The sequence below is a fragment of the Hemibagrus wyckioides genome, linkage group LG21 (assembly GCF_019097595.1).
Source record: "Hemibagrus wyckioides isolate EC202008001 linkage group LG21, SWU_Hwy_1.0, whole genome shotgun sequence".
Classification (NCBI taxonomy): domain Eukaryota; kingdom Metazoa; phylum Chordata; class Actinopteri; order Siluriformes; family Bagridae; genus Hemibagrus; species Hemibagrus wyckioides.
Window position 1 is genome coordinate 19,419,066 of NC_080730.1, and position 15,781 is coordinate 19,434,846.

At 41.9% G+C, this 15,781-nt stretch overlaps 1 protein-coding gene across 2 annotated transcripts in view; it reads right to left on the bottom strand.

The window, feature by feature from the left end:
- Positions 1 to 530: 530 nt before the first annotated feature.
- camkvb (CaM kinase-like vesicle-associated b) overlaps positions 531 to 15,781 on the bottom strand; it is a 49,422-nt gene continuing 34,171 nt past the window's right edge. For both annotated transcript variants that reach the window (XM_058374129.1, XM_058374130.1), the window contains exons 5-11: positions 15,115 to 15,253; positions 14,872 to 14,992; positions 6,902 to 6,977; positions 6,326 to 6,462; positions 6,157 to 6,235; positions 5,971 to 6,058; positions 531 to 5,068 (exon numbers count right to left, since the gene is read on the bottom strand). In XM_058374129.1, the coding sequence (XP_058230112.1) occupies positions 4,790 to 5,068; positions 5,971 to 6,058; positions 6,157 to 6,235; positions 6,326 to 6,462; positions 6,902 to 6,977; positions 14,872 to 14,992; positions 15,115 to 15,253 (919 nt within the window). In that variant the 3' untranslated portion in view covers positions 531 to 4,789. The remainder of the gene's footprint in view (positions 5,069 to 5,970; positions 6,059 to 6,156; positions 6,236 to 6,325; positions 6,463 to 6,901; positions 6,978 to 14,871; positions 14,993 to 15,114; positions 15,254 to 15,781) is intronic.

A 15,781-nucleotide genomic window follows, 5' to 3' on the forward strand; every position in this document is an offset into this window, starting at 1 on the left:
AGCTAATAAAATGTAAACAGCGAGGTTGTGGGATAAACTGTGTGTGTGAGACGTCTGTGTACAGCGAGGAATTTACTGAATATGTTTAGATCGTCATTATTACACAACACTTCTATAAACAGTCTGTGTGTGTGTGTGTGTGTGTGTGTGTGTGTGTGTGTGTGTGTGTGTGTGTGAGACAGATCGGAAGCTAAATATTTCAGTGAAAGATCTGAGTGTGAATGAACTCTTACAAATATCATCCTTTCTATTCTTTTTTTAAATTCGCATTTAAATAAATAAAAAATAATAATCTTACACTGTGTAGCTTTTTAAATATGACACTCCTGTAAGGAAGCCTGAGGATGTGACGCTCCTCATCTGAGGATTATTAGTTAATCTAATCAGTTATTTTTACTATATTTGAAAACTTTGTGATGGTGTGAATCGTATCGTCTCAGTGAGGAAGACAGGGGAAAAAAGAAAGGACAAAAACACAGCCTTGAGTCAGAGTTGACTTTAATTTTTTATTTTTTTTTAGCATTATTGTGGGTTTTTTTTTTTTCATTTATTACCATCAATCACACAGATGAAACTGAGAAGAATGGAGAGAGAGAGAGAGAGAGAGAGAGACAGCTCCAGATGAATCACGGGATCGACTACAACAAGGAAAGAAAAACTCATCAGCTGGAGAGAGAGAGAGACAGACGCGACGCTGCAGACGCTCTGCGCTAGAAAAGCATTGCTTTGAGTAAAAACACAGTATTTTGTCGCGGTCTAAGTGAGTTAACATGAATTCTGTAAAAATCTTTCACCGACACGTAACGTTAAAAAGTTTTACTAGAACCCTCTTGGTTATCGCTTTCAAATCAAACGAAAACACGGAACAATTTTATTCATCTGAACATTTTCAAATAATATACAAGAACATGAAAGATCCATGAAGACAAATAAACAGGAAATAAATCAACAATGAAGAAACCCAGCACTGATTAATATATCGATTTATATGTGTACACACACACACACACACACACACAGATTTCCCTTTTTGTAAAGTGTAAAGATGGATGTTACACACATGTAAACCAGAATTCAGCACAAACACACACTTTCTCGATGAAATCCACAAACACAACCTCCACAAAACACAACCACATCGTCATCTAAAGCCTCTTCCATTTGTTCTGCTACGTTTCTTTTCACCGAGCCGCTACGCTAGCCTGAAAACCCTTGCTGATTGACACCACGTGGTTCTGTTTTTACACAAGAAAGTGTCGAATTTGGGGGAAAAAAATCTGCGAATTCACTTCAAACCTGCCTGTGGGTTAATCTGTAAAAAGTATGCGATTAAATTTGGTTTCTGTGGTAAACCCACAGAAGAAAAAACAAGAAGTGAGCGTTTAAAACTAAACCAGAAAGTCTTATAGGTGACTGCAGCTTAGACACAGCCGCTAGCATCAGCTGCATTTACTTTCTGTTTTCGCCTAGCACAAGCCTCCAGGCCCTTAACGTTCCCTAAAGTCACATCACAGGAAGTTCAGTGGACAGAAACAGGATTTTAAGCCACGGCCACATTCCAGAGCCATTTTTTCCCTTGTCAAGTCGAAACATCAAGGTCAAAACTAGCATGCAGCAAGCGTGTAGCATGTAGCGTTAGCATGGACACCTGATTTCCACAGCAGGAGCTAAAGAATTCTCTGGCCAGAGGTATGACCCGTGCCCTTAGTGTGTAGCTGTATTAGCCAGCTAACTACCTGCCACACTAACAAGCTAGCAGGATAAAGCGAGAAAGCTCCCTATATTGGCAGGTTGGCTACATTATCGTCAGTTCTTCTTTATTGCTTCTTTATCACGTTTACTGTTGGATTGCGAGGAATTCTTCAGAAGATCTACAGTGTTGAGGCTACGCTGCTTTACATGAGCAAGCGACTAACGTTTTCTGCAAACGTGAAAGTAACATTTGTAACAAACGACATTTCAGTTGAATTTTTTTAAATATAAATTCTGCACAAATTAGAAACGACGCTGTAAAGAAGAGTTATGTGACTAGTTTACAAACAGCTAGTTTAATAAAAGAGGATAGGCAGGATAGGCCACGCCCACAAAAAACAAGAGCAGTGTTCGCTACATGCACCACAAAAGACACTAGTGACTTGATACCTGCTAGTCTTTAACATAGCTTTAAATTCCAAGCATCGTCCATGTAATATTTCGTAAATACTTTGTAAATGCAATACTTCCGAAATGTAAAAGTTCATAAATGTTAAACTTCATAAACGCAATTCTTCATAAATGTAATACTTCATAAACACAGTGTAAACTTTGTAAGGTAAAACTATGTAAATAAAATACTTTGTAAATGCAATATTTCATAAATGCAATACTTCGTTAACACAATTCTTCGTAATTGTAATACTTCATTAAAAGCAGTACTTTGTAAATGTGATACTTTGTAAGCTCAGTACTTCTTAAATGTTATACTTCATAAAGGTAAAACTTCGTAAATGCAATACTTCAGGATATAAATATTTTGTGAACATAGCATTTTGTAAACACAGTGCTTTATGAATGCAGTACTTCGCAAAGGCAATACTTCATAAGCGCAATACTTTGTAAAGCTAACACATCATAAATGCAGTGTTTTGTGAATGCAGTACCTCTGAAAGGTAATACAGCAGTGTAACAGTGTAATGCGGTGTCTATCAGGGCACAGTTTGGGTTGACGAGGGCTCAGTAAAACAGGTCCGGAATGCAGACGTGGTGAACTTCCCGTGATTCTGACACTAACATCAGCACATTGAGTCCGTTTGCAAAGCGCAAGAGCGAACAGCAGGGACACGCGTCACAGTATCGCAGTAGGTCAACTATTGCTCTGGTTTATGCTGAATACACTCTCACTCCTGTCACTTTCCCCTGACACACACACACACGCATGCACACATTCATGGCGTGTGTGTACTTCATGCTAAAATGCATGGAAATGTCTGAATAGATACCAAAAAAATATTCAACACGCAGTGAAAGAAGCAGAACAGAAAACTGGGCAACAATGCAGCGACGTCTGTTTATAGAAATTCGAAAGTTTTAATGGAGACATTTATTTAACTCACAATAAAATATTATATTATTTGTTTATTCTTCTGTTTAGAGATTTGTGTTATGTGTTAGTATTTTGGAGCAAAGATAGAAAGGGAATTGGAAACTGAGCACGTTTTAAGCGTGGGGTACAGGATTAAAGGAAGAGTTTTAAACAAACAAACAAATAAATAAATAAAATAAATAACCAGCACTGTGTAAATATATTTGATCAGCCACGACATTTTTGTCGAGTTATTAGCCAGGATGCTTCAGATGTCATTGTGTCCATCTTGGACACCATCTTGGACAGCCATTATTTTTTTGTAAATGCCATTTGGTTTCAACCCCAAAGCTCGCTCAGTCTCCGTCCTCTGCTGTGTTTTAAAGTAAAAAGATTTTTACTACATCAGCTTTGTCTCTAAAAAGCAAGCGCAAGCCACCAAACATGTCCTGGCTGAAAGGTTTCGTGAACAGTTTGTTCTAATAAACACTTAATAAACACAGGTGTGTGAGTCTGACGTCACATCGGGTTTAACGCACACAGGCTGATGAGCTTGAATGCATAGGAGCTAAAATACCCAAGACGTTACTTCTAACGAACAATCAGTAAGAGTAGTGTTATTAGCAAAGCAGGGCTTAATGCTGTAGTAAATTACATTTACAAAAACAAAAACATTCTTTTTACAACGCAGTAACAACCCATGTGAACAACATACTGTGTTCTGACTGGTTAAGCTAGCGTGCAGATCTAAAGCTAGCTGTGTGTCTCGTTCCAGTCAGATCCCATAAATAGTAAACCTGCTGCAGCCTGGATAGCTAAAGTGTAGCTTATAGCGCATTTTCTGTATAAATGTCATGTTTGTGTGATATTTAAATCTATAAATATGGTGTAGAAATGGCTGAACCAGGAGGGACTGAACACTGCGTGTAAGGCCAATAGTCGCACGTGGTTGTCGAGACACAGGTTGGCAGGACTTGTATGAAATGAACAATAAATTGTAAAACGCATGCTGTTTTTGGCTACGTCTCTCTGGTATTTAGTATTTACAGGAATTTTTACAATCGCTAACGAGCCACGGCGTGATTTCCTGAGCACAGGAGCGAAGCTGAACGCAGAGGCGCTATCACCCATCACAAGATTCAGCGGAGTCGCAGACTAACAACAAGCAGCTGCTCAGGTTTATCCACCTCTAACAGAAGCAGAGCCGTCCTTTCCCTTTCGGTGACATCACTGCTTTACTGCTGAGTGAATTCATTTTTGAATTTCAGAGTCAGGAGATGTATTTACTGCTTCTACACTAATAACTAATCTTGATGCTGGTGCCTCTGAGTTATACAAATAGTATAATATCTGACAAATAGTGTAAGGCGAACATCAAAGAGATTGTTTACTAAAAAAAAATGAAAGATCCCAAACTGGGCAAAGTAATTCCCTTTTCTGTTCATTCATGTACTTAAATCTGTGTGTAACGCATGTTTAGCGCAGCGTGTATCTGTGTTTTTAGCGAGTACGTGATGGTATGGCTTGTAGTATTTGCAAGTGCGGCTTTTGTAACGAGAAAAGACAAAGCTCAGGAAAAGACGTTGACGAGGCTCGGCGAGACGCCACTGGCGCTGCTAATGTTAGCGTGAGAGCGAAGCAGGCGCAGGGTGACCATGCTAGATGCTAATTTACAGAGCTGAGGGTTTGCTGTGGGGGATGAGGGTAAGACTGCACAGAGGGACAGATTTAACTGTTCTGCTCGTCTCCGGTCTGTGTGGCGAGAGACAGGGGAGCGGGGGATTCGCCGTTGCACCGCGATGAAGAAGCTTCTGCGTGAGGAGCCTCCAGTCCAGCAGGGGGCTCTGTGCCTGCGGGGGATGTGGAGGCCTCTGCTGGAGCCTGGGGATTTTCCTGCGCTGCTCCTGCAGGGTTCAGTGCTCCTTCACCAGGCTGAGCTGCAGCGGCAGGTTGCTGGTGCTCCGGAGCTCTCAGCCTCTTCATGATGGTCGTCACTCGAACGGCTTTCTGAAGAGGAAAAGAAACAAAGCTCCAGGTCAGAAGGTCCGATCTTTATGTGCTTTTTCCTGTTTGAGGTAATCGTACAGGACTTTGTAGGACTTTATACAAGATTTCTACCGCATTTCACGTCAGACATTTGTAATATTTTTACCTCAAGATCTTTGACAGTTTCACAGTTGTAAATCATCAGACTTTATTGTTTAAGCCCTGCCCACTCCACCCTGCAGTGCTTTAAATTCATGCCTTTGATTTGCAGCATTTCATAAACGTCGTAGTAAAACATTGTTGATATTCTTAATCGCAAGATGTGTTCCGTAAGATGCGAATTACGAGTGTACACTCATCGAGTCAAGATTTATGTTTAAAAACGAGACGAAACCCTGCTATAACATGAGTGAGAGCATCATCTGACACGTTTCATAGATGTTTAATATAACTACACAGAATGAAAAGTACAATGTGTTGTTTAATCAATAAAAATTGTGAAGAAAATATAGCTTCAAACACAGGTGATGTCATCTCACAGTTTTATTCGCTCGAACCTTAATCAAACATACCTGAGAATGCTAATCAATGTCTTCAGGATCATTAGAAAATCACAGATAGAGGAGCTTGATGAGGGTTGGAGCTAAACTCTGCAGTGCATTGGCCCTCCAGGGCTAGATTTGAGGAACCCTGTTCTAAAGCATTTCGCAAGTTGTCACACTGTAAACAGGGTGAGCTCTCACAGTATCGCATCCCGAGCAACAGAAGCATTGTCCAATCAGATATCAGATAAAGGTTCTGAACATCCTGCTGTGTGCCTTGGCAAGAAGACAAACGATCCTCTCCCCGACGTGCAATAACACAAGATGATGAACAAGCAAAACACGGGTCTCGCGGATTAAGAGCGGAACGTAAATAATTACCTTCCACTTGGCTCTCGCAAAATTCTTCTCCATCTGCGCGCACACATTCTCCTTGATGTTTTTATCTGAGGCAGCATTTCCGGATATCCTGCAGAATATAAAGCACATTCAGAACCAGACAGGAAAGCTGGAGATCTTATTCATTACCTGCAGCAGAAAGCAAACTGAAGCTGATGGTGACAGTACCATTCATGGTTGATGGCCTCCTGCGCCGTGAGCCTCTGGTCCTGGTCGACCTCCATGAGACGCGCCACTAAACTTTTAGCTGCGAGCAGAAGAGATGATGATGAGATGATACTGTAACTCACACCAGTAATAACCAAGACCCAATACAAACTCTGTGGTGGTAAATCACCTGAGTCGGAGATTTCGTCCCAGTACGGAGAGTCAAACTCGTAATCTCCCGCTAGGATTTTGCGGAACAGGTTCTTGTCATGGTTTTCATAATCGTCGTCGTCTGCTTCATCATAGAACGGAGGATTGCCAGAAAGTCTGTGAGAAAAAAAATTTAAACATAGAGAAAACTCTCCAGGTACTGAATCTATCTCAACATGCCCCCTATTTTCCCTCCTCCGCATTCCTTATATGGTAAAAACTTCCTGCTCTTGTTATATCGCTGTAGTGATTGGTTCTCTCTGCTGCATGTTTCCTTATTCCAGCTCTGTGGCTTTCTCTCAGCTGTATAACTGCAGCTGCAGCTCCACATGGATCCAGTCTGGTCTCTCAGTGCTTTCATTATTTTTCTTTATCAGTTTCACCTCTTTATTTGTTTGTTTGTTTCTTTCTTTACTTCCTCCTCCTGAAGTGTTTCTGCCTCGTTTCTTCTGATAATTACTGGAATGATTTAAATAAGCACTTTTTTGACTTGGGGGCTGGTGGATTAGAGCTCATACAGCACCTGAGCAGGATGTGGGATTTAGTATGTACTCACAGTATGTACATGATCACTCCCAGAGCCCAGCAGTCCACGGGTCGGCCGTATCTCTGTCTCCCAACCACCTCTGGAGCTGAATGAGGCACAGAAAAGGGCAGCAGGTGAGGTCCTATTGTCTCAGGTGAGCTGGAGCTACACTTTTCTACATTCCAGTCTGACACAGTTACCCTCAACAGCACAGTGTTAAAAGCAGGGCTTCTGTACAGAACCTGATGGTTCTATCACCTGCTTCATATATGAAACCCAAAAGGTTTTTTTATCGAGTCTTTATATAGAAGCATTTTGGTAGGTTTCTTGCAAAAGAAACCAATTATTATTATTATTATTATTATTATTATTATTATTATTATTATTATTGTTGTTGTTATTATTTACAATTTCAGACAATACAGCCAATTCAAACACAATATACATTTATTTATTTATATTAAATTGTCTATAGTTTTAATAACATCATTTCAATTTTCACAAAATTTCTCAACTACTTGATCTTTGCTAAAATGTCTTTCAACAATATTTTTATTGATTTTAAACAGAGACATAATATACTGGGTAAATGTGTAGTGTGCTTCCCAAGGCACACTTGTATTATCTTATTTATAAACCCCTAACACACACCCCTATACCCCCACCCCACCCCACCCAACCCCAACTCCAAGCCAGCATTACATGTCTAAAAGAAGCTAAACTCCAAGAATAATTGAAGAAAGAAAAGAGAAAAACATAAGTAAATACATTGAAAAACAACAGACACAGCTGGAGCCTAGGTTTTAGGTTTAGTGTGCAAAGAAAGAGATGGAAATTAAACTATAAATTTATTTGAAAAAAGTAAAGGAAGGGCCACACACCTGATGAAATTTCAAACCTGAATTACGGCTGAATAATGAATCTTCTTCAGGGACAAACAAGACATAATATCTCTAAGCCACTGGATGTGGGTGGGTGAGGTGGCATCCTGGCCAGGAGGGATGCAAGACAATAATCGACATTTAGCTGGGGTTAGACGCCTATCATCCTCTCCAGTAAAGCCAAAAAGAGCAACCAGGGGGTCTGGTTCAAGATTGCAACTCAATACGCAAGACAGGATTGAAAGACATCCCTCCAGAATGTTTTCCAAATTAGGGTATGTCCAATTCAATGAGAGATGACTCGCCACTTTTACATTTATCACAGCGAGGATTGTCATCTGGGTAGAAGCGAGAGAGTTTGCTAAAATATGTCATTCATAAACACCACATCACTTCAAAACATCTCACATATTTATATACACACAAAGATAAAACTCTAAGTCTGTTTAACAAAAGTAATGGCACCCATTTAACCTTATGCACCCATTTTTTCAATTACAGAACTGTTTTAATAGAAAAGCTCCAGCACTTTCCTTTGAGGGTTAAATATAGAACCATTTATAAAGTTCTGTTGATCAAGTACAGGACCAGAGCTGAGAAAAACCACCAGATTGCCACTAGATCACCACCAGTTCACCATTAGATCACCACCAGATTACAGCTGGATCATTGCTAGATCAACACTAAATCACCAATAGATCACCACTGCATCACCACTAGATTACTACCAGATCATCGGTGGATCACCACTAGATTACACTTGATCACCAGTGAACCACTAAGAGATCACCAGCAGATCACCACTAGATCACAGCTAGATCACCAAAAGATCACTGGTGGATCGCCACTAGATCACCACTGGGTCGTCGCCCAGATTAACACTAGATCACCACTGGATCACCACCAGATTACACTGGAAGACCACTGGATCACTGCTGGATCAAAGATAGATTACCAGTGGATCACCATCAGATCACACCAGATTAGCGTTGGATCGAAACTAGATCGCAACCGGATTACCACTGGTTCATCACCAGATCACACTAGATCACCACTGGATTACCACCAGATCACACTGGATCACTGCTCTATTGCTGTGAGATCGCACCAGATCACTGCTGGATCATGACTAGACCACACTAGATCACCACCAGATCACATTAGAACACCACTGGTTCACAGTTTGATCACTGCTGGATCGCTACTGTATCACCACTGAATCACCAGAAGACTGCCACTGGATCACCACTGGATCACCAGCAGATCACACTGGATCACCATGAGACAGTGGATCACTGCTGGATCACAACTAGATTACCAGTGGATCACCACCAGATCACACTGGATTAATGCTGGATCAAAACTAGATCACCACCAGATAACCACTAGATCACAACTTGATCATAACTGGATTACCACCAGATGTCACAGGCTCATCACTGGATCACAACCAGATGTCCACTGAATCACCACTGGATTACTGCCAGATCACACTAGATCATTGCTGGATCACCAGTAGTCTGCCACTAGATCACCGCCAGATCACACAAGATCACCACCAGACTGCCACTGGATCGCCATAGATCACATTAGATTACTGCTGGATCACCATCAGATTATCACTGGATTGCCACTAGATCACTGCCAGATCAACACTAGATCATGTCTGGATCACCACCAGATTACAACTAGATTCCTGCAGGATCACCACTTACCACCACCACATACCAGATCACAGCTAGATCACCACTTGATCATTGGTGGATTGCTGCTAGATCACCATTGGATTGCCACCTAGATAAACACTAGATCAACATTGGATCACCACTAGATCACTGCTGGACCAACACTAGATCACCAGTTGATCACCACCAGATCACACTAGATTAACACCGGATCAAAACTAGATCACCACCAGATAACCACTGGATCAACACCAGAATACAATGGGTCACCACTGGATTGCTGCCAGGTCACACTAGATCTTTGCTCAATACAATAAATCACCACTGGATCACCATCCAATTATCACTGCCAGATTAACACTAGATCATGGCTAGATCACCACCAGATTGCAACTATATTCCCGCAGGATCCCTACTAGATCACCACAACATACCAGCTAGATCACCACTAGATCATTGGTGGATCATTGTTAGATCACCACTGGATTGCCACCTAGATAAACACCAGATTACCAGTGGATCACTGCTGGACCAACACTAGATCACCAGTGGATCACCACCAGATCACACTAGATTAACACTGGATCAAAACTGGATCACCACCAGATTGCACTGGATCACCAGTGGATCACTGCTGGACCAATACTAGATCGCCAGTGGATCACCCCCAGATCACACTAGATCACCACCAGATTGCAACTATATTCCTGCAGGATCCCCACTAGATCACCACAACATACCAGATCACAGCTAGATCACCACTAGATCATTGGTGGATCATTGCTAGATAACCACTGGATTGCCACCTAGATAAACACCAGATTACACTGGATCACCACTAGATCACTGCTGGACCAACACTAGATCACCAGTGGATCACCACCAGATCACACTAGATTAACACTGGATCAAAACTAGGTCACCACCAGATAACCACTGGATCAACACCAGATCACATTAGATCACAACTTGATCATAACTGGATTACCACCAAATCACATGGGCTCATCACTGGATCACAACCAGATGTCCACTGAATTGCCACTGGATTACTGCCAGATCACACTAGAGTACTGCTGGATCACCATCAGTTTATCGCTGGATTGCCACTAGATCACTGCCAGATTAACACTAGATCATGTCTGGATCACCACCAGATTACACTGGATCACTGCTGGATCACAACTAGATTACCAGTGGATCAACACTAGGTCGCCACCAGACCACCACTGGATTACCACCAGATCACACTAGATCACCACTGGATTGCCACCAGATCACAATAGATCACCACTGGATTGCCACCAGATCACACGAGATCACCACTGGATCACAACCAGATTACCACCGAATCACCACTGGATTACTGCCAGATCATACTAGATCAGTGCTGGATCACCACAAGATCACACCAGATTAATGCTGGATCAAAACTAGATCGCCACCAAATAACCACAGAATCACGACCAGATCACACTAGATCACTACCAGATCACACTGGATTGCCAGTGGATTACTGCTGGATTGCAACTAGATCACAGCCAGATTAACACTAGATCATGGCTGGATCACCACAAGATTACAACTAGATTCCCACAGGATTACCATCAGATCACACTAGATTACTGCCAGCTCACACTGGGTGGACACTTCAGGGTGATTCTAGAGCCTTTTTCAATTACCAATATTATCAAAATGTCTTATAGTTCAGATAAAAAATGCAGGACAAAAACAAAGAAATAAAGTACTCCTCCAGGCTTGGATGAGAAGAAGCAACCGGTTTTATTTAAAAATATCACCGGAAATGGCACTCAAATACACAGCTTCATGAATCAATGCGGTCAGTACACCCCCCTTCTAACCTTCTAACCCAGCTCCTTTTCTATGGCTTGTTTTGACGTTAACTACTTTTGGCCTTCAACTTTTGGCCTTCATACAGCCTATGGGTCACAAGTTTTAATTTTAACATGTATTAGTTGTTGATCTGTCTAAACTTCAGAACTTATTTAGACCAAAACCCCATTTATTTCATTACACCTTGAATTTATCACTTATAATTTAACCTACATAACCTACATGTTCCATATGTTTGTGTACTTGTTTGTTGTTCCTGTGTGGTTCATGGTGACTGCCTGGCAATTACTTAGAATGCTGAGGATTTTTACCATTATTTAAGGAAAGGGTGCTACCCTTATTTTACTTCAGTTTTCACTCGTTGCCTATGTGATAATGATAATATGGTAAAAGTAAAAGAGGTAAAATGGCTCTGTGATCTTAGTTTAGTTTGATTTATGTTGAGTTTATTTATTTATTTATTTAGGTTAGGATTTTTAATTTTTAATTTAGGATTTTTAATTTTTAATTTAATTTTTTAACTGATCCACGAGATCACCACTGGATCACTGCCAGATAACACACAGTCACCAATGGATCACTGCCAGATTGCCACTGGATCATTGCAGCTCATACTAGATCACCATCAGATTATCACTGGATCACTGCTGGATCACCACTAGATCACTGCCAGATCACACTGTATTGCAGATGGATCACTGCTGGATCACTACTAGATCACTGCCAAATTAACACCAGATCATGGCTGGGTCACCACCAGATTACAACTAGATTCCCATAGGATCACCAGTAGATCACAACTAGATACCAGATCACAGCTAGATCACTGGATTGCCACCCAGATCATGTCCAGATTACACTGGATCACCACTAGATCACTGCTGGATCACCAACAGATCACACTAGATTAACACTGGATCGACACTAGATTGCTGCCAGATTACCATTGGATTACCACCAGATCACACGATCACTGCTGGATCACACTAGATTTCACTGGATTACCACCAGATCACATTAGATCACCACTGGATTGTAACTGGATTTCTACCAGATCACACGAGACCACCACTGGATCACAACCAGATCACCACTGAATCACCATGGATTACTGCCAGATCACACTAGATCACTGTTGGATCACACTAGATTTCACTGGATCATTACCAAATCACATTAGATCACCACTGGATTGTAACTGGATTTGTACCAGATCACATTAGATCACCACTGGATTGTAACTGGATTACTGCCAGATCACACTAGATCACTGCTGGATCACCACCAGATTGCCACTGGATCACCACAGATCACACTGAGTCATGCTGGATCACCATCAGATTATCACAGGATCACTGCTGGATCATGACCAGATCACACTAGATCACTGCCAGATCATACTGGATTACCAAGGGATCACTGCTGGACCACCACTAGATTACAAATAGATTCCCACAGGATCACCACTAGAACACAGCTAGATTACCACTAGATCATTTGTGGAGTGCCAATGGATCGCTACTAGATCACTACAGGATCACAACTAGATTACTGGTGGATCACCACCAGATCACACTAGATTAACACTGGATCAACACAAGATCACCAGATTACCGCTGGATTACCACCAGATCACACTAGATCACTGCTGGATCACAACTAGATCACACTAGATTTCACCAGATCACCAACGGATCACAACTGGATTACCGCTGGATTGCCACCGGATCACACTAGATCACTGCTGGATCACAACCAGATCACACTAGATTTCACACCAGATCGCCACTGGATTACAACCAGATTACCACTGAATCACCACTGGATTACTGCCAGATCACTGCTGGGTCAACACTGAATCACCAACAGATCACACTGGATCACCAGCAGACTGCCACTGGATCACTTCCAGATCACACAAGATCACCACTGGATCACCATAGATTGCACTAGATTACCGCTGGATCACAATCAGATTATCACCGCTGGATCACCACCAGATCACACTAGATCACTGCCAGACCACACAGGATTACCAATGGATCACTGCTGGATCACCACTAGATCACTGCCAAATTAACACTAGATCATGGATCACTACCAGATTACAACTAGATTCCTGCAGGATCACCACTAGAACACCCCCGGATTACCACTAGATCACAGCTGGATCACAACTGGGTAGAAGCGAGAACGTTTGCTAAAATATGTCATTCATAAAAACCACATCATTTCAAAACATCTCACGTTTATATACACACAGAGATAAAACTCTAAGTCTATATAACAGAAGTAATGGCACCCATTTCACCTTATGCATTCTTTCAATTACAGAACCATTTTAATAGAAAAGCTCCAGCGATTTTCTTTTGAGAGTTAAATACAGAACCATTTATAATGTTCTATTGGTCAAGTTCAGAAGTGTTCTTTATAGAACCAGAAAGAAGCTGTCTAACCTGTCTCTTTTAAGCTTACACAGAGAGCTGAATAGGTCCAAGTAGCCATGAGTCTCCAGGACCAGGGCTGAGAAAAAACACCAGATTGCAACTAGATCACTACCAGTTCACCATTAGATCACCACCAAATTACAGCTGGATCATTGCTAGATCACCACTAGATCACAACTAGATTACTACCAGATCACTGGTGGATCACCACTAGATTTCACCAGTGAACTACTAATTGATTGCCACCAGATCACAGCTAGAACACCACTAGATCATTGGTGGATCGCCGCTAGATCCCCACTGGATCGTCAACCAGATCAACACTAGATCACCACAGGATCACCACCAGATCACACTGGATCACCACTAGATCACTGCTGGACCATGACTAGATTATGAGTGGATCACCACAAGATTACACTAGATTAATGCTGGATCAGCACTAGATCGACACCAGACTACCACTAGATCACCACCAGATCACACTAGATCACCACTGGGCCACCACTGGATTATGGCCAGATCACATGAGATAACTACTGGATCTCTACCAGATCACACTAGATTTCACTGGATCACCACCAGATCACCACTGAATCACCACCAGATCACACTAGATCACTGCTGGATCACCACAAGATTATCACTGGGTCACTGCTGGATCACCACAGATCACACTAGATCACTGCTAGATCACACTGGATTACCAATGGATCACTGCTGGATCACCACTAGATCACTGCCAGACTAACACTAGATCATGGCTGGATTGCAACTGGATTACAACTAGATTGCTATGGGATCACTGCTGGATCACCATTAGATCGCCACCAGACCACAACTAGATCACCACTGGATCACCACCAGATTACCGTTTGATTGCCACTGGATCACCTGTGGATCACCCTTAAATCACCACTAGATTGCCAGTGGATCACCACTGGATCACTGCTCATTTGATAGTTAAGGATCTTTCTGGGTCTGACATAGGATCCTACATAGAATCTTTAGGACTTCTGTTAAAGAGATACAGATGAAAAATACTCAAAGGTTCTATATTTTCTAGGAATGCAATCTCATGACATACTTTCATAAAAACAAACAAAGAAAGAAAAAATATGAATGCCTCATACCCAGGTACTCCGGAGTCCCACAGGGTTCTTTAATCAGCCCATTCTCCAGCTTGGCCAAATGGAAATCACTGATAACGATTTTGGAGTGCTTCAGCCGGTTGTAGTATACCAGATTCTCCAACTGAAAAAATATGAGTAATAAAAACCAACATAATTTGTTGTGTTTTTTTTATTTATTAAAAACTATTTGCTGCACATGTGCCTGTGTATTGTGTGTCCACCAGGGGGAGCAGCGCCATGTACCTTCAGATTGCGGTGGACAATGTTGAGGGAGTGCAGGTACGCCACAGCCTCCAGCACCTGCCGGACCACGTTGCTGGTGTCCTTCTCGGAATAGTATCCCTGGTCAAGGATCCAGTCAAACACCTCGCGCCCTGTAGCACTGAAACACAACCAGAAACATCCAGCTACCTTGTTGGAACGTGTTTCCTTTTTTTAAAACCTGAGTTTTGAGGTCTAACTCATGCACATTCCTCACTTTTCACATTAGCAAGGACACACTGCAGAACACAACATGGCAAAACTCAAGCCTGGGGTCAGGGACACAATTATGATGGTGTCCTTGTGTTTATGAATCACACAAGGACCTGAAGATGTCTGATCGGTGAGGGAGAATGTTCTGGAAATGTAAGGAAGAGGCACAGGGAAGAAAAAAACATGCACTGCTGCAGAAATCTAACAAATGCAAATCTGAGCCCAAACAGAAAGAGAAGAGCATGGAGAGAGAGAGAGAGAGAGAGAGAGAGAGAATGCAGTGTATGTATCTGACATATCCTCAGGCTAGATGAGCTCAGGTTGCCTCAGTGCTGCAGGCTCAGCTGGAGAACAGGAGAGCAGCATCTCACAGCTGGCAGGAACAGGGATTAAAGTCGAAATACATTCTCATGACTGAAACTTTTTCTCTGTGTGC